This window comes from Gobio gobio, assembly GCF_949357685.1.
Source record: "Gobio gobio genome assembly, chromosome: 11".
Classification (NCBI taxonomy): Eukaryota; Metazoa; Chordata; class Actinopteri; order Cypriniformes; family Gobionidae; genus Gobio; species Gobio gobio.
The window spans coordinates 5,573,721-5,595,188 of NC_137104.1; the positions used below are offsets into that span (position 1 = coordinate 5,573,721).

The window sequence follows — 21,468 nt, forward strand, 5'->3', positions numbered from 1 at the left end:
CAATAATTAATAACCCGAGTTAATTAATTACACCTACTCAGAGCACAAAAAGCACCTCCATTAGTAAGAGGGGGCAAGCTTGGGCGTCGTTACCGGGGCCTGATCAAAAGGCAGCTGGTCGTTTTTGATGAGAATCAAAGGAAATGGCAGTGTGCAGAAGATGGGCCGCTGATGGTGGGACCCATTAGTTTGCAGTCCGTCTCCTTTAGCCCGCACCTGCGAGCACAGCCCTCACATGCCAGAGCAGGCCCGCGATCAATACACAATCGAGCCGCGGCTGATCTTTAGGTTCCGCTGATGACATTAAAGTTGCAAGGTCAGATTTCCATCAAAGTTTATGAAAGCATCCGCTGAGCTTATTTCTGTACAGCTGCCGGCGGGTTGCAGCGACGGGAGGTGGGGTGAGGGCGAATAATGAACATATTCATAGTCTCCGGTCAGCGCTTTCATCTTTTGTTCGGATTTATTTACAAGAGCAATCTTACCTTTGGTTCCTGTGATCTCACAAAGCAGATGATCAAAGTGTGTAAAGCTTTGGTTTAGCCATGATGGATTGGAATAGATGAGAGCGGTGCACTATGTGACGCATGTTCTCCATAATCCAACCAAGGTCCTGTGTGGATATGAGACACAAACAATCAACCACAATAGGCTTTCATTTCTGTCCGTCATTCCCTCCCATTTGTAACCTTTGACACGCCGCATTGTCCATGGCTTCTCTTATCAAGCCGGCAACATTGAAGTTAGATGGTTCAGAGAGGTGCATTTGCTCTAAATTAGGTCATTTTGAAAGCGTTACGACTCCTAAAGACAGCTGGAATGATCAATTGTCAGGCAGGGCATCTGAGCGTGTACCGTGAATTGGCCTTTTTCAAAACATTAGCTTGTGATATGAATCATCTTGTGGTGCTCTCCTCCAAAACACCAATGCTTTACCAAAGGCCTTGATGGTTTTGGTCAGGCTTTAAGTGACCCCTTTATTTTTGCCCTCTTTCCAGTTTGATGTATCATCCGTCTCAATAATAAAGCATGATTGAAAGTATGCCCACTAGGGCCTTTTTTTTTTATCTCTCTCCACTTTGTCTGTTTGGTAGGAAGCTACGACGGTACATTTTTTATCTAGGGACAAATGTGGTGAAAATAGTGTCTGAAACTGAAAATGCACACCCTGTGTGAATGCCAAGCAGGACTGAGAGTCCAGCGGGAGACAAAGGCTACGTTTAGAGATAGCCTTTGATCCGATTTTGCCGCATCCTATCTGAGACACTTCCAAATGTGGTTTTAAATCAGATGCATATCCGATATCTGGAAATCTGACCTATCCGATTCCCCTTGGAATTCCAAGCCACCACAAGGCGAGGGCGACACGCTTGCCCACAAAGATCGCTTTTTAATGTTGTATTATGAAGCAGACGTGCCTTTATGCACTCGATCACATGGGTGTGACTATTGTGAGTCAAAGTCATAGTGCCACCAAACAGCAGCAGGAAGTGTGTCACTTTCAAAAATATTTTCCTGATTTGCTTCAAACTTCAGCAGTGTAATGTCAAAACACGGCGGATGTAGACCTGTGAAAGGATTCTTGATATCTTAACTACTATTGCCATGGCAACACATAACATTCTTGGGTGTTTTTGACACTCTTAGCATGCTTCCAATTGCATGAAACTTGACACACACATCAGAGTTGTTGGCCAGTAGACATGGGCAAAGCCTTAGAAACGGACGGGAATGCGGGGCTCTGTAATGCCACATTTGAAAAAAATGTGTGTGTGTGTGTGGGGGGGGGGGGGGGGGGGGGTTAGTTTTACCTGCAGTCACCAAACTCGGTGCATATATTGTTCTCATTAAGCTGGAAAACTTTCTAATTTATAGTCATTAGATCCGATCAACAGGACGTCAGTTAGTTTGGTTTAAGTGTGGATTTTTTTGGAAAATCAGGCTTTGAATTTGAAACTACTCCTCCTAGGGGGTTTATCCGATTCACACCAAACTTTTTTAACAACAAGCTTCACAATTAGGCTGCTCTCTCTCTCTCTCTCTCTCTCTCTCTCTCTCTCTCTCTCTCTCTCTCTCTCTCTCTCTCTTAATTAATTTTCATTCATTCTAAAATGCGCTGCTTTATTCAACTTTAGAATATCTAGATATAACAAACCATAGATAAAATAACAAACAAAAATGTATGTTATTTTCCGGTCTATACGTTCAGTCAGATTTTGCGCTGCAAAACATCAATGACAGCTGTTATCTTGTAGTCTGACGTTGTCATACTCAATTCTAGTCAGAATATGAGTCTGATACTGCTCCGTTGGGCTGTGATTATGGGGTGTCTCAACCGAACCAGGAAAGACCTCAATTGGATAGACCTACAACCAATTAAAGCAACGGAGTGATGCATAACGTTGTCAAATGTCAACAGAACTCAACTGCACACAGTGTTGCAAAGTCTTTCCATGTCCGCGGGTTGAAGCGACCCCAATTATGTGATATTTAGACCCAGGAATGCAAATTTTAGCAGGCAACCCTGCCAAAAAAAACACATATTCCACCCCCAAACGCCATTTTTTTCCGGAGAACCCCCCCGGAAACCCATTGGGCTTGTTTTGGGCTAGTTTTGAGTAACGTTAGCAATTGGGCAGGTTTTGTTGTAAAAACTTGGCTACCCTGTCTGCAGGCACGCTGGAAGAAGTAGAAGAAGAAGATGAGTGTGAACAATCTTTGCCGGTGTTGTAAAAAAGAATTTAAGAATGCACGGCGTCCTTACAAGACGATCATCATTTCTGAGAGAAATAGTGAAGGTGAATGCAAATACCAACAAGATCTCCGTTTAGGATTAGAATGAATTCAACCCAAGCGCTCTTTGGTGACGTGGATGCTTACGTTAATGTTGATCATCTGTCCATCATCGTCTAAAGCCCGCCCTGACAATTTTATTGGTCCTACTTGGTGCTACTTGTCCATGCTGGCAAATAATCATGGTCACCCGACATTAATTATATAAATAATTTTAATAGAACAGCCATTCAAAACCAGAGGGTCCACCATGTGCATAGTAAAGCGATCGCAGACAATCACTTTTGGGCGGGAATTCATTTAAACACTGATATCGGATACCAGTCGTGTCTAAAGCTAATGTAAACAGGCAGGCCATAAAATCGGATATGGTCAAAGATCAGATCAGAACAGCCAAAGAAATCCATCCCTTCTAGCCTTACAGTTATAATTGTGATAATGAAAAGAGAATATCTCCATTTCTCTTCTCCCAGAATGTATCGGCGAGATCAACACACTCATTGCTGCTTACTGGTAGATGGAAATGGGTTTAAGGATCTTATTATTCCTGAGTGATTGTAAGTGGATGGGCTCCTTGCTTCTCTGCCCCGAAAGGGGAATGATTTATAAGCAAGAGAGCATTGAGGCGAGGTCGCAACACATTGTAATAAAGTCGCCTCTTCGGCACCAGTCTTGGGTTGTATTGAAATTGCGATGCAAATGCGGTGGGCAGCATTAGCAAAAGCTCCAAGTTGTTTTCTGCTCGTCTTAAGCTGCCGGATGACAACCTCTTCCTCCGGAGGGATGAGATGTTTGTTTCTCTCACATGGCGTCGTCATGTTGAAGTTGAGTCTTCTTGGACCTTGTCGCACAAAGGGCTGGAGGATATCGCCAAGCTCTCTGCTGAACCTCCATGTGCTGATGGGAGAAGACAGCTGTTTGTGAAAATTGCCGTCTCAATTTTATCTTGCATGAGTAGTTCATTTAGAGGACACTTGGGTAATTATATAAAAAAATATCAAATCTGTGATATCAGCTTCACTCTTTTTTTAAAATAAATAATGTGATGCAGATGACAGTGGCTGAGAGGGCTCATCTACACCATAGGATTTCTTATGATTGTGGACTCTAAGAACAGTTATCTTGTCTTGTTAGCATTTTGCTTGTGTGTTTTTGTTGATTGCCACAGAAAATTCATGTCTTTATGTTCATGTTGAAAGGCAAGTTTCCGCTCCGGATATATTTCAAGTTTATTGCAAAATATGCATAAATATTCAAATATTTAAGTATTTGGAGAGCATAGAGAGACTGACTTGATTATGCGGTGCTTCATGGGAGTGGGCGGAGCTGACAAAATCTTTTGCCACATTTAGCTTGTTTCGACTTTTCATTGGTGGAACTTTTCTTCACAGCATCATGGGTAATGCAGTTTTTCCACAACAAATTCTGCTTTTAAACACGATAATTTTAAAACTAAGTAGAAACAATGCGTGCTGATGGCTTCAACAGAAGGAAAAACCCTTGATTAACAACCTTGTAGCTCATAGTAGGTCTGTCTTTTAAGGTTTATAATTTATCATTCAAAATCAGTTCCCTATGGAGAAAATGAATAGAGTTTTTACTTCTGGAACCCGACTGTTGCACTCTATTATCATTAATCAAATCTAAAACCAAACTGAACTTAACCGAACCTAACTAAACCAAACAAAAAATAAAAATAAAAATAAAAAAAAATAAAAAAAATAAATAAAAAAAATAAAATAAAATAAAATAAAAACTAAACTAAACTAAACTAAACTAAACTAAACTAAACTAAACTAAACTAAACTAAACTAAACTAAACTAAACTAAACTAAACTAAACTAAACTAAACTAAACAAAAAAAAAAAATTTAAAATAAATAAATAAAATAAAAAATAAAATAAAATAAAATAAAAAAATAAAAAAATAAAATAAAATAAAAAATAAAATAATAAAATAAAATAATAAAATAAAATAAACTAAAATAAAAACTAAAATAAAATAAAATAAAATAAAATCTAAAATAAATAAAATTAAATTAAAAATAGAAAAAAAAAAATAAAATAATAAAAAAAAAAAAAAAAAAAAAAAAAAAAATAGAAAATAAAAAAAATTATTAAATTAAATTAAATTAACAAATAAGTTTAAGTTGAGCAACTAAAATTATTAACTGGAAATAAATAAAAACGAAACTAAAACTGAAATAAAAATAAATGAAACCTAGATTTTGATATAAAAAACGAATAAAATGACAAAAGCACGTCACAAAATTTCTAAAAAAATGCATGTAAAAATAACATGAAAACTAAAAATATAAAACTAATATAACACTGGTGTTAGGAAACCTGTTTGAAACCATCCTTTTGCAGTTATTTCAGTGACACTATTAAAAATAACACACTCGCCACTAAACAAGAACAACAACACAACTTTAGAGGAAAGTGAATTAGTAGTTGCAGCCTATATTTAATCATCTTAAAATCCAATGATACTCTATATCCACTATCTCATGGCCAGTTTATATAGAAACAATGTGCTGATTCTCTATCTAAAGATGAAAAAGAATAAGACACTTCCTGCTAGCGCTTTGCTGTCCACCCACCAAGATACTGGAGATTTTTGCCTTCCCTTTGGGACTCGACAACAACAAAAAACCATACAAAAGTACATCCAGCTGTTTTTTTGTTTTTTTACAAATGCAATCGATAGACCACATATTAGCTAGTACAAAAGATGGAACATTGAGGGCAGGAAATGCCCTGTCGCTCTTGAGCCGGAGCTGCGGGTCCAGTCCCAGCGCTGCATGTCTAAAGCAGCAGGACGGTGATGAATGACCAGCCCAAACGGAGGTCCGCTGATAAGAGAACCAGCCAATTCTACACTTGAGTCTTGAGGCTCAGATATGGGAATCTCCTTCATATCCTCAATGTGTTGAAAAACCCTGGAATGTCTTCCACTTCTAGGGTTTACATCTACGAATGGTCCTCACTATTCATGAAATATTAATTAAAAAATGTGCCTTGAAAGTCACTAAGATATTCAGAAAGTGTTTCAGCAGCTCAAGGAAACTTGCTAAAGAAAATAAACGCCAGAGGGACTGTGCGCATGAACACCGCTGCCACTGATAATAAATCCCTCTTTCCTCGCGATCTATAGCTTTGGCTGAGTTTCTTAAAATTGTTTAATTTTACATGACTGCGCGCTTGCTGTGAGAGACGCCCCAAATATGACATTACTAACATTTTCTGTGCTTTGCATCTTGGCGGGGACGTTTCTTTATAAAAAGGAAGAGGACTGAGACCGGAGATCACTAGAAAAGATGAAAGAATAGAGTGTCTGCACTTTCTCATTATAGCCCTTTTGAATGCTGCTTAGCCATTCAGAACTGGGGAACTTGCTGTTCTTTCTATGAATATGGATTTGTACAGATTGCTTGAATGATACATTCATTTGAATATGAGACCTGGTTTTATCCGAATTGGTTGCACTTTATTTGGATAGTCCACTTTAGACATTCTACTAACTTTGCAACTACACTCTAAAAACGTTTACTATTATTTACTACAATTTTTTTGGTGAAACATTTTTACACTAATAAAATTGAGTACATTTTAAAGCAGTGTAATCAATTACATACACCGTATAAGTTGAACAAATGCAAGTAAAAATATTAAGTAGATCTGAGTAACTACATTTGGTACATTTACAAATAAAATTGAGTAGAAAAACATTTAAAAAACAATATTTATGAGTAATATTAACTATTTTTATTCATAGTAATATTAACTCTTATAGTATAACTTTAATGTTAACTTTAATTTCCTCTAAACCTTTGTAAAATACTCCACACAACCACACTTATACATGACATTGGCCTTTATTGTCGATGAGTACAGCAATACAGCATATATTACAGTTTTGACATGTATATAATATTGGCAACATTTAAACTCATGTAACAAACATTTTAGAAGTAAAAATTAAACATTTAAAAGTAAATCAAGTGTAATCAACCTGTCTGTTTTCCCATTTCCACCGTATCAGCGCCGTTTCACGAGCCTGAGATGGACTCGCGGTCTGCCGGTGGACTTTAAACTTCAGACCGTCGTCCAGCGTTTCACCCGTAGCTCAAAGATGCTGCAACGCGCCCGACTCCATAACCTGCCAATAAACTAACAGTGCACAGTTTTAAGAACATTTTATCATCCAAATGAATTATATTCATTATCTTAAGGAATAAAGTAGTGTGCTTTGGTTTCAAAGACAGATGCCACACCCGTTTAGGTGACTCACATTGCGTCCCTGTATGTTGTTTTGCATTAAATAAAATTATTTTAAGCACAGTAATGATTTTATAGATAAAATAAAACACACAAACCTGAATTTCACCAAGGAAATGTTCCAATTCTGCGACGCTGAGAAGAAGGAACTGCTTCTGGAGACTGAAGATAATTCAAACAGCAGCGCTCACTCAACCGCCGAGCCGTCGTGGCGTCAAGGGGCGGGGGAGGGGTGCAGTTATAATCGAGTAAACTTACTCAACTTCTTCAGTGTGTGTTAAAGATTAAAGGGTTAGTTCATTAATGACTTACCCTCATGTCGTTAGACACCCGTCAGACCTCCGTTCATCTTCAGACACAAATGAAGATATTTTAGTTGAAATCTGATGGCTCTGAAAGGCCTCCATTGGCACAATGGCACGGTTCACTCTCAGGACCCTTAAAAGGTACTAAAGACGTCGTTACAAAGTCCATCTCACTACAGTAGTTCTACAATAACTTTATGTAGTGGCGAGAATAGTTTTTGTGCGCAAAAAAACCCTAAATAACGACTTGCATAGTGATGACGATTTCAAAACAAAGCATCATGAAGCTTCGAAGCGGTATGAATCAGTGAGTCGAATCAGCGGTTTGGATCGCCAAATTTCAGCAGTTTGGCGGTTTGACACGTGAAAAAATGACACACACTGATTCATACCGCTTCAAAGCTTCATGATGCCGTGTTTTGAAATCGGATGCGTCTAGATATCTAGGCTAGAGATTAGTAAAAGCACGCTCACATTTAGTCTAGAACTACAATAACCCCTTATGTTCACACACAACGCCTTTGCACTTACGATTGTCTCAACATTGGGACAAGAGAGCTGTCAGTCAATAAATGGGAAAACAAAGTAACTTGCGTTACTTATTAACTTAAAGTTACTTGAAAAGTAATCGGATTACGTAGCTCAAGTTACTTGTAATGCATTCTCCCCAACACTGCTCATAGTTAGTCAACCAGTCTACAGTGGAGTATGGAAACACCTCCGAATCAGTGGGAGAGTTCCACGAGGAAACCAGACGACTCTGCGATTTCTAACTGAACCTGACACTGAATCCGGCGCTTTGAAGGGCAGCGCTGATCTTTTCCAGAAACTCTTTAGAGAGCTGAAGAGAGGATGGTGATGGGCCAGTGAAGGGCATTAACAAGCTTAGATGTTATCCCCCTGTCACTGCTCCTGAGAGGAGATCTCAGACCCCTGGAGAAGGCCAGACTCTCCCCGGGGCGTGTCTGTGTCACACTGACTTATCAGCAAGATTACTGGAAGATTTGTAACCTTTGCTAAATCATCCTGGAATCCAGTCGGATGGCTCAGGCTTTATGCAGATAGGAAGCAGGGGAGAGACAGTGTGCTTTATTTTAATACGCAAGCATTTTCAAAAATGTGATTATGTGTGGAAAATAACTTTTGAAAGCATGAATTCTTGATAAAAGCAGTGATGTTTGTGCGCTGGTGTCCCGGGCGGAGGTGTTTTGTTGTGTGTGTGTGTGTGTGTGTGTGTTTGTTTGTTTCATTGCTCCAGTAGACAGTGCTTGTTTGGACCTCATGCTCATTCTAGACCGTCCTGTTGACTCTGGGTCCTTCATTCTCATGCTGCCTTTAATACATGAGTATAAGTTTGATTATTATTTATTTATTTTAGTTTTTACTTGCTTATTTTGTTTAGTGTTATTTGACATTTCTTTTTTCTTCATCTTTTTTTTCTTATAATTATAAAAGTGTTTGTTTATTATACAATTTGTTCATAATTATTATTATGAATATTCATGTATTCTGTATAAATAGTATAATAAATATTATTAATTGTATAACATTATTTATATTATTATTATTATTACGAATGCTACTACTACTAATAACAGTAGTAATAATAATAATAATAATAATAACAATAATAAATATTGTTATATTATTATTATCGTTATTACATGTTGTACAATATTGTATAATAAAAATACATTTATTTATTCTTTTAATTATTTTATATTATTATTTTGTTGCATGCTATTTAAAATAGTGCAATTTGTATAGAATGTATTATTATTATAAAATAGAGTGTTTATTATACAATTTGAATTTGTACATAATTATTATTATGAATATTCATGTATTCTGTATAAATTGTATAATAAATATGATTAATTGTTTAACATTATTTATATTGTTATTATTATTATTAATAATTATTAATAATGCTACTACTACTATTACTACTACTAATAATAATAATAATAATAATGAATATTGTGTGCTATATTTGTATAGCAATTTGTACAGAATGTATTATTATTATTATTACATGTTGTACAATATTGTATAATAATTATTATTATTATATAATAATTATAATTATTTTATATTATTGTTTTGTTGCATGCTATTTAAAATAGTGTAATTTGTATAGAATGTATTATTATTATTATAATTATTATTATAAAATAGTGTTTATTATATAATTTGTATAGAATTTATTATTAATAAAATTTATATGAATGTACATTATTTTATATTAATTTATTCTGTAGAATTATTTTATTTTTGTTGTGTACAAATTAAAAGTGCACTTTTATTATTGTACATTTCTATAGACTTTTGTTATTATTATTACTTTTATATTTATTATCATTTTACAGCATGTATTCGGCTGTTTATAAATAGTATAAATATAAATAAGTTGTTAACTTATGCTCATTCATAATACAAATGCAAAGCATTTCTATATAGAAATTATCATTAGCCACGATTAATAAAGTATTTTTCGTTTAACATCCATCCATCCATCCATCCATCCATCCATCCATCCATCCATCCATCCATCCATCCATCCATCCATCCATCCATCCATCCATCCATCCATCCATCCATCCATCCATCCATCCATCCATCCATCCATCCATCCATCCATCCATCCATCCATTCATCCATCCATCCATTCATCCATCCATCCATTCATTAATCCATCTCAAATAGCAAGGCAGGTCACATGATCTCTTATCTCCCATTAGGACATGAGGATGAGCTGGGATGAAGGGACAAAATGCTGAGTACACCTTTAAAAACATATTGTGTAGAGGCTTCTAATGTATCATAACCAACATAAAGACACTCAGTTAAGATGACAGAGCGTGGAATGGACAGTTGGCTGGTTTTTGTTGTCTTTTCCGCTGATGTACCGGATCTCTCATTTTCGTTTCATTGATATTCCCGTCGGCCTCAATGACAAACGCGAGTGATCCATCACCACTCCAAATGGCAAAATTGACAGCCCTCAAGGGCTTCGAATGCCTGTTCTGCTGACACAAGATTATCACATTTATCCTTTTTTATTTAATCCCTCCAATGTGACGCTTTTTCATATCCAATGCGGTGTTGGCGGTTGGATGCTTGTTCCCGAAACTCTCATTTCTCAAATGTGAAATCGGGCGTCAGCAGGTTATAATCAACACGATTAGCATGCAGGGTTTTGTGCTTCTTTGTGCAATTTACAAACCAACCATCAGCTAGAAGATCTTTAAATTATCCAGCTATAACATCCCGAGATCAAGGGCCACCGTCCCGACAAGCGAAGGGCATGCTCCTCTTTTAATTCATCCTGAGATAGAGGTAATTAGAGATATTAAATAAGGGGAGTTGCCAAGTGAAGAAGTAAGGACATGGATAGGACTTTGTGTGTGTGTGTGTGTGTGTGTGTGTGTGTTTCATGTCTTAGTATAGTGCATTGAAATCATAATGTAGCTCTTTGTTTGAGAAAACTAGATATCTAACATGTTCATTTAAAGACGTATTGGCGTTTTATGTTATTTATGTCAGTCATTAAGAAACACAAGCTGCATTATGGATAATATTGTACATATTCAAAGCTCCAGACATCATTACGAGGGAGACTTTTAGCTAGAAATCCATATCTTGCTGAGCATTTTTGATTACTTTATAAATAATTACAAAACCAAAGCCTCGGGGAGAACAGCTAAGTGGCGTTACACCATGAAATATTACATGTACACGATTATAATCAGTGTTTGTTTGAGTAAAAAGGATGAACATTAACTAAAAGATGCACGCCTTAACATGGTGGCAAATAACTCATAGAGTCTAGACATGGTTAATGTTCTTGCTGTATTGTTTGACGTAATGAAGTAATTAATCTTGCTCGATAGATCCTCTGTTTGTTACTATTCTTGGCGTAATCAATAGTAATTCATACAATCTGGAGAAAAATGCAGCTACATATTTAATATGGGCTGTGGTCGGTACACTCTGGTTTCCTTTGTAATGCTCCTTAGCTCTTCTGAAATAAAGACGCGTTCGGTTTAGGGTCTATAAACAACAGCTGAAAAGCTTAAATTGGCCTCTGTTGTTGGAAGTGTCTGTCTAACCCTTCTAAAAGTCAGCCGTGGATTCATGGCCCGAGCCGTGTGTAACAGCACAATCAATGCACCTGTCTCTTTATTTCCCAAACTAGTCCCTGGGACACATTCATTTCTAAGTGCTACCGCTCTGCCCTTGGTTCAGATCCAACCAGGACATAAAGCATGAATTGGTGATTAAATAACAAATAATTCAAATAAAATGTTGTGCTTTTGCACCCAAAGCCCTTGGCTTGTCAGCGTGGCTTGGTAACAGTGCCAAGGATAATTTTGTTCAGCGTGAATTATGAGGAAAAATATGGTTATATTCGTGAATGTATGGTCTGAGAATCTTCCTGTGACAAGACTTTCTCAGTGAATAAATACATCTGTGATAAAATAAAATAAAATTTAAATAAAATATATTACAAAATAAAACATATTTTAAATATATGTTATGTAATTTTATTTATTTAATGTAATTTTTTTTAATTAATTCTTTTATTCAGCAAGGGCAAATTACATTAATCCAAAGGGACAGAAAATCCATTTATAATGTTAAACATTCAACATTGATAATATAAGAAATGTTTCATCATATTATAATGATTTCTGAAGGATCATGTGACACTGAAGACTGGAGTAATGGAATGACCTTAATACAATGTATTTTTGAAATATATTAAAATATAATGCTAAAAAAGATAACTTTTAACTATATTAAAAAATATATATAAAATGAATAAAATAAAAACAAATAATAATAAACAGAAATAAAAAATATAAATATACTTTAAATAAATTAAAATAAGATAAAAACATTAAAATAAATAAATAAATAAATAAATAAATAAATAAATAAATAAATAAATAAATAAATAAATAAATAAATAAATAAATAAATAAATAAATAAATAAATAAATAAATAAATAAATAAATAAATAAATAAATAAATAAATAAATAAATAAAATAAAATAAAAAATAAATAAAAATAATTGTTTAGTTTTTTTTCCAGCAAGGGCATATTAAATTGATCAAAAGTGACAGAAAAATACATTTATAATGTTAAAAATTCAACATTGATAATATAAGAAATAACCTTTAAATTACATATAAATATGTTATATGTTTATTAAAAACAATTTTTATATATAAGATCAATTATATATACAGTTTATACATGCAAATATTTCTTAAGTATATACATAAATGAGTGTGTATTTATATATACATCATAATTATACACAGTACACACAGATATATATTATGTAATCACAAACTTTTATTTTGGATGCAATTAATCACGATTCATTTTTCCCCAGCACTAATAAAAAGTGATCTTTTTTAGGATTCTATTTTTTTATATATATATATATATATATATATATATATATATATATATATATATATATATATATATATATATATATATATATATATATATATATATATATATATATATATATATATATATATATATATATATATATATATATATATATATATATTCAATTCAAAATTGCTTTATTGGCATGAATGTAAATCATACAATATTGCCAAAGCTATGAATATATAAGCATAAATGATAATACATATATGAACATAAATAATTATACATGAACATTAATAATAATATTAATGATGATAATAAACATCAAAATAATAGAGGAAAATATTACAACATAACTTAAACTTAAATAAACTGTGTAACAAATTAGAACATTTGATACCACAGTGTTTTAACATATATATACACTCACATGTACTGAGGGTCACTGGTGGACAATAGGGAAACATACTGAGGTCAGACGCAACACAAACATTACACACACATTCACCTGCTGTCTCTCAGGCTGTGGCACACACATACGTATATATATACATTTTTTTTAATTATTTTTTACAATGTAAGCGTATTCACTGTATGTTTATCAAATCAATGCAGCCTTGGTGAGACGTCTTAAAAACATCTCACAGGCCCCAAACTTTAGGACAGCAGTATATATAATTATATATAATTTTTGTTCAGTCTATATGTACGATATCATGAGTACAGTGCTAAAAGTAGATTTTTTCCTCCCCCTTATAGAATTGCAGAGCAGTTCTTGCGGGAACCCTGGCGTCCCGCCCAAAGGCATCCTGTACGGGACGCGCTTTAACGTAGGCGACAAGATCCGCTACAGCTGTGTGACCGGCTACGTGCTGGACGGCCATCCTCAGCTCACCTGTGTGACCAACGCAGGCAATGCAGCCGTGTGGGACTTCCCAGTGCCCATCTGCAGAGGTAAGCACACAGCCAGACGCCTCTACACGGGACGCGCATGTGTGTGTGTGTGTGTGTGTGTGTGCATTCCCTTTCCCTGCATGAGTCTTTGATGTTTTCCTGTGTTCTTTTGTCCTTGAGGATGCTTGTGCATGTATGGGAGAAGATATGGACGAGTGGCTGTATCGGCGTATAAGTGCTGGGTTATTTTGATTAGAAATGGTGCAGCCTTTCATTCCGAGGCCTCTTGAGCGTTACAATCGCGTCACATGTCCGCTCTTGTCAGCTCTCACATTTCCATGTTTATTTCCAATCTTCCACTCTTTCGTTTAAAGCACCACAAGGGTCCTTTTGCATCTTTTTGACTTTTTCAATCAGGTGTTGATTCCTCTCTTCACTGGCCCACACTGTTGTTTTTCAGACTCTGCGTGTTTGTCGCCATTGTATCAAGATTTATGGTCCCATGTTCAGACCAATTATAATGTGCATTAGCCATGACCATTCTCAAATAAGAATCTCTCCATAGACAGCCTGCGCCGGTTTCTGCTTCAGCGTGTTTAATAGAAAGAGGGAAATGACAGCGTCTGGATCATGCTTGCTTTGCTTGGACACAAATTGCAAAGCCAACTGTGCTTGAATAGAAAATAGCCTGAGGTACCAAAATGTGGAGCCTCAACCTGGCCCAGAATGCAGTGGGGTATGGAGGAGCAGACCTGCACTCGTCATCTGGCACTTTCTTAAAGGAACAGCAGCGCTTTTATGTCTGATGTGTGTCGATGTGGCTTGGTTATTGAATATTTTGTTGAGTAAGTGTGGACCGTGCGATTTTCATTTGGCTTTAAATGTACTCGTAATGCATGTGTCGGTTTTGTGTCTTTTTAGTCATTGAATATTCATAAAAAATATCTAATATTCTACTCATAAGTACTCAAAGTGACTATTTGTGTTAGATGGTATGTGCCTTTTCCCCCTTTTATGAGCAAAGGAGATGGGATATTTTTACATAAAAGCAGCTCTGAAATGATTGTGCCCGGCAATTTACAGTGACCATTTATTTTAGATTGAGGGTCCATTTTAAACCTTAAATCAGGAGACCTTTAGAAAGACTGCTTCCACAAATGTCAATGTTATGCTAAAATTCTGTAATGTATGCATCTCTGAATGCAGCGGTGGAGATATAAAAAGCTCTCAAGAATATTTGTGGCCCACTGGCACTTTTCATTTTCACTTCTAATTGCATTACGAACGCTCTGGGTTCAAATCTGTTTGTGTGTGTGTGTGTGTGTGTGTGTGTGTGTGTGGGCATGTGTGTGTACTATTATTATATATTTATTTTATTATTATTATCAGTAGTAGTAGTAGTATTGTTGATGATGATTATATATTATAAAAACAAATCAAATAATGAAAAAAATTATTATTAGCACTTATAAAGCACATATTAATGCCTTATTTTGCATGACCATATTCTACATCCCTTAATCACACAATACATAAACTTTAAACGCTACACAAACTATTAATAGTAAGTATTAAATAAGCAGTAATTAGGAGTTTATTGAGGCAAAAGTTGCAGTTAATAATGAATGTGTTCTCCATACTAAAGTGTTACAAAATATTTTTCTGTATTATATTTTTCTTAATTTAAAAAAATTATAATAAGAACATAGTAGTAGCATTGTTGTTTATGATGATGATGATGATGATGATGATGAGGATGATTATTATTATTATATATTAAAATAAAATATGAAATATAAACTATTTTTATTAATATAAAATATTTTAAAAATAAGTAGATATTTTTATGTATTATATTTTTTTCTGAATTGTTTCTTTTTATAATAACATATTTAGTATGTTAGTAATAGTAGTATTGTTGTTGATGATTATGATTATATACTTAAAAAAAAAAAAAAAAAAAATATATATATATACACATATATATATATATATATATATATATATATATATATATATATATATATATATATATATATATATATATATATATTTTTTTTTTTTTTTTTTAAGTATATAATCATAATATTTTAAAAATATATAAATAATTTTGATCTATTCTATTTTTCTGAATTGTTTATTTATTCTAATTACATATATCTTTAATTATTTTTGTAGTATTAGTAGTGGTAGTAGTATTGTTGATGATTAATATTATTATTATTAATAATAATATTAAAATTGCAAAATATTCTTTAATTATAGCAACGATTTTAAATATACATAAATATTTGTATTTTATTTTTTATTGTTTATTTTTGTAATAAGATATATTTTTAAGTAATTTAGTAGTTGTGATATATTTATATATATATATATATATATATATATATATATATATATATATATATATTTATATATATTTATATAGCATATATATTACAATACGGTCTCATTTGTTAACATTAGCATTAACTAACACAAACTAATGAGCAATATATTCTTACAGCATTTATGAATCTTTGTTAATGTTAGTTAATATAAATGTTCACATTAGTACACACTGCATTAACTAACAATAATAGATATAAGTGTTGGATCTTAAAAAATACATTAGTAAATGTTGAGATTAACTATGATTAATAAATGCTGTAGAAGTAGTTACTCCAACTAATGTTAACAAATCAGAGCGTATTGTAAAGTACTGCATATTCAGCATTTTGCCATTTTGGCGTTGACTGAAACAAATGTTTCTGTCAGCTGTTTCTAACTTCAGTTTCCGGATTTTTTTTTTTTTTTTCTAAATTGCTTGGTTGTGCATGTCTCCGTTCCCGGACGCCTCTGGCACAGTTGGTCAGTCTGTGGTATCAGGGCGTGAAATAGGCATGACAGCACTTGCTGCACAGGTAGCCGAGCCGAAAAACGACTGTCGCAGAGATTTTGATTTAGCCAGGGATGGAAACTCTTAACCCAGACATTACCAAATCTCATGCTGCACAGCGCTGCGGGACATGTTTATCATAAAAATAATCTCATTAGAGAGTTAGAGACCCTTAGAGAATTGACATTTTTTACATTTTTCCAGACCATTTTCTGTTTTTGAAACTGAGCAATGAAAACAAAGCCCTTAACGCAGTCAGCAAAATCCATGCTGCTTTTTCATACCGTTTCATATCTGGACGTCTTCCAGGCGAGCTCTCGGCATGTTTTATTAACATATTGAGTGGGCTAATTTGGTCCAGTAAATTTTGGCTGCTAATAAATGTTTGCGGATGGGCTCAGTCCTCTGCAGAGGTCAAGGATAACAAACTGGTAAACCCCGGCGAAATGGGCCGTCGTGCCACGGCTGAGGGAATAGCTCTGTTAATCAGACAGCTGTAAAATGGCATAATTTCGGTTTTTGCTCCGAAGTTACCTCTTATAATCGCATGCCGTCGCTGTAAACAAGTCCAAACGCCTCGGCTGGAAACCGGTGCCTTTAAAGGTCAAGCATGTAGCGAGATGAGAAAAACAAAACTAATAACGTCACTCTGATGCCAGTCTGTTAATGAAGCGAATCGATCGTGTCGCTATAATATATGCGTGTGTGTATTTCTCCACCAGTGCTTATGCTCCTAAACCAATCCTGCTTATGCCAAGTGTGGAATGGCTAAAATTATCCTTTGTCGGATAGAGTTCCTCAAGGAGCATTAAAACGCTGATAATTTGCCACTGAGGGTATGAGCCGTAATGACTGGCTTTTGATGTGCTAGACTTTAATTTTGACAGGGTCTTTTTTTATTAACGAGTTCAGACTCGCTGTGGCCTGCAGCAAGCGCGGCTCTCCTTCCCTCTTCCTGTCTGGCTTTGACAACCATAGGGACCACCTGCTTAACAACGTAAATCCCTGATCAATCCCACACCACTTTGAGCAGCCCTGCCGAAATTGGAGCTGACACCCGCACCCTTCTTAAACGCAGGGCTCTTGCCAGGGACTGCTTATGCACTGACTTGATTGGTTTAGAGAATATATCTCTAACTGCACAATTTAAGCCCATGAAGACCCTGTCAAGTCTGACCAAAAAATAAAAATAAAAATTGACAAGCCTATGGTTTTTTTTTTTTTTTTTCGTTCACCCAACAGTATATTATAGAGCAGTGTTTTTTTAGTATTACTCATATAATATTATAGTTTTTATTAATACATATTAATTTAAAATAGTTTTTTTTCTTCAGTTTTATTTAGAAATTCCAGTTAGTTGCAAATGCAACATTTATCATTTTTATTTAGTTTAACAAAAATGCTTTGGTTACATTTTATTTCTATAGTCCACTTTAGACAATCTAACTGTAAGCAATTTTGCAACTACATGTCAACTAACTCATGATTTGCAACTACAAGTCAATTAACTCATTAGTTTACAACTACATGTCAACTAACTCTCATAAATTTGCAACTACATGTCAACTAACTCATTAGTTTACAACTACATGTCAACTAACTCTCATTATTTTTGCAACTACATGTCAACTAACTCATGATTTGCAACTACATGTCAACTAAGTCATAAATTTGCAACTACATGTCAACTAACTCTCATTAATTTGCAACTACATGTTGGCTGACTCACATTAGTTTGCAACTACAGTCAACTAACTCATTAGTTTGCAACTACATGTCAACTAAGTCATTAGTTTGCAACTACATGTCAACTAACTCTCATTAATTTGCAACTACATGTCAACTAACTCATTAGTTTGCAACTACATGTCAACTAACTCATTAGTTTGCAACTACATGTCAACTAACTCTCATTAATTTGCAACTACATGTCAACTAACTCATTAGTTTGCAACTACATGTCAACTAAGTCATTAATTTGCAACTAAATGTCAACTAACTCTCATTAATTTGCAACTACATGTCAACTAACTCATTAGTTTGCAACTACATATTGGCTGACTCACATTAGTTTGCAATTGCATGTCAACTAACTCATTAATTTGCAACTAAATGTCAACTAACTCTCATTAATTTGCAACTACATGTCAACTAACTCATTAGTTTGCAACTACATGTCAACTAACTCATTAGTTTGCAACTACATGTCAACTAACTCATTAGTTTGCAACTACATGTCAACTAACTCTCATTAATTTGCAACTACATGTCAACTAACTCATTAGTTTGCAACTACATGTCAACTAACTCATTAATTTGCAACTAAATGTAAACTAACTCATTAGTTTGCAACTACATGTCAACTAACTCTCATTAATTTGCAACTACATGTCAACTAACTCTCATTAATTTGCAACTAAATGTCAACTAACTCATTAGTTTGCAACTACATGTCAACTAACTCTCATTAATTTGCAACTACATGTCAACTAACTCTCATTAATTTGCAACTAAATGTCAACTAACTCTCATTAATTTGCAACTACATGTCAACTAACTCATTAGTTTGCAACTACATATTGGCTGACTCACATTAGTTTGCAATTGCATGTCAACTAACTCATTAATTTGCAACTAAATGTCAACTAACTCTCATTAATTTGCAACTACATGTCAACTAACTCATTAGTTTGCAACTACATGTCAACTAACTCATTAGTTTGCAACTACATGTCAACTAACTCATTAGTTTGCAACTACATGTCAACTAACTCTCATTAATTTGCAACTACATGTCAACTAACTCATTAGTTTGCAACTACATGTCAACTAACTCATTAATTTGCAACTAAATGTAAACTAACTCATTAGTTTGCAACTACATGTCAACTAACTCTCATTAATTTGCAACTACATGTCAACTAACTCTCATTAATTTGCAACTAAATGTCAACTAACTCATTAGTTTGCAACTACATGTCAACTAACTCTCATTAATTTGCAACTACATGTCAACTAACTCTCATTAATTTGCAACTAAATGTCAACTAACTCTCATTAATTTGCAACTACATGTCAACTAACTCTCATTAATTTGCAACTAAATGTCAACTAACTCTCATTAATTTGCAACTACATGTCAACTAACTCATTAGTTTGCAACTACATGTCAACTAACTCATTAGTTTGCAACTACATGTCAACTAACTCTCATTAATTTGCAACTACATGTCAACTAACTCATTAGTTTGCAACTACATGTCAACTAACTCTCATTAATTTGCAACTACATGTCAACTAACTCATTAGTTTGCAACTACATGTCAACTAAGTCATTAATTTGCAACTAAATGTCAACTAACTCTCATTAATTTGCAACTACATGTCAACTAACTCATTAGTTTGCAACTACATATTGGCTGACTCACATTAGTTTGCAATTACATGTCAACTAACTCATTAATTTGCAACTAAATGTCAACTAACTCTCATTAATTTGCAACTACATGTCAACTAACTCATTAGTTTGCAACTACATATTGGCTGACTCACATTAGTTTGCAATTACATGTCAACTAACTCATTAATTTGCAACTAAATGTCAACTAACTCTCATTAATTTGCAACTACATGTCAACTAACTCATTAGTTTGCAACTACATGTCAACTAACTCATTAGTTTGCAACTACATGTCAACTAACTCTCATTAATTTGCAACTACATGTCAACTAACTCATTAGTTTGCAACTACATGTCAACTAACTCATTAATTTGCAACTAAATGTAAACTAACTCTCATTAGTTTGCAACTACATGTCAACTAACTCATTAATTTGCAACTAAATGTAAACTAACTCTCATTAGTTTGCAACTACATGTCAACTAACTCTCATTAATTTGCAACTACATGTCAACTAACTCATTAGTTTGCAACTACATATCAACTAACTCATTAATTTGCAACTAAATGTAAACTAACTCTCATTAGTTTGCAACTACATGTCAACTAACTCTCATTAATTTGCAACTACATGTCAACTAACTCATTAGTTTGCAACTACATGTTAACTAACTCATTAGTTTGCAACTACATGTCAACTAACTCTCATTAATTTGCAACTACATGTCAACTAATTAATTAGTTTGCAACTACATGTCAACTAACTCATTAGTTTGCAACTACATGTCAACTAACTCATTAGTTTGCAACTACATGTCAACTAACTCATTAGTTTGCAACTACATGTCAACTAACTCTCATTAATTTGCAGCTACATGTCAACTAACTCATTAGTTTGCAACTACATATCAACTAACTCATTTATTTGCAACTAAATGTAAACTAACTCTCATTAGTTTGCAACTACATGTCAACTAACTCTCATTAATTTGCAACTACATGTCAACTAACTCATTAGTTTGCAACTACATGTTAACTAACTCATTAGTTTGCAACTACATGTCAACTAACTCTCATTAATTTGCAACTACATGTCAACTAATTAATTAGTTTGCAACTACATGTCAACTAACTCATTAGTTTGCAACTACATGTCAACTAACTCATTAGTTTGCAAACTACATGTCAACTAACTCATTAGTTTGCAACTACATGTCAACTAACACATTAGTTTGCAACTACATGTCAACTGACTCATTAGTTTGCAACTACATGTCAACTAACTCATTAGTTTGCAACTACATGTCAACTAATTCGTTAGTTTGCAACTACATGTCAACTAACTCATTAGTTTGCAACTACATGTCAACTAACTCATTAGTTTGCAACTACATGTCAACTAACTCTCATTAATTTGCAACTACATGTCAACTAACTCATTAGTTTGCAACTACATGTCAACTAACTCTCATTAATTTGCAACTACATGTCAACTTGCTC

The 21,468-nt window shown here is 34.1% G+C and overlaps 1 protein-coding gene across 1 annotated transcript in view; it reads left to right on the forward strand.

Moving 5' to 3' along the window:
- Positions 1 to 21,468, forward strand: part of csmd3b (CUB and Sushi multiple domains 3b) — a gene marked incomplete at its 5' end in the record, with an annotated part of 796,761 nt that overhangs the window by 221,755 nt on the left and 553,538 nt on the right. The window contains one exon of the mRNA XM_079829185.1: positions 13,552 to 13,746. Within this exon, the coding sequence (XP_079685311.1) occupies positions 13,552 to 13,746 (195 nt within the window). The remainder of the gene's footprint in view (positions 1 to 13,551; positions 13,747 to 21,468) is intronic.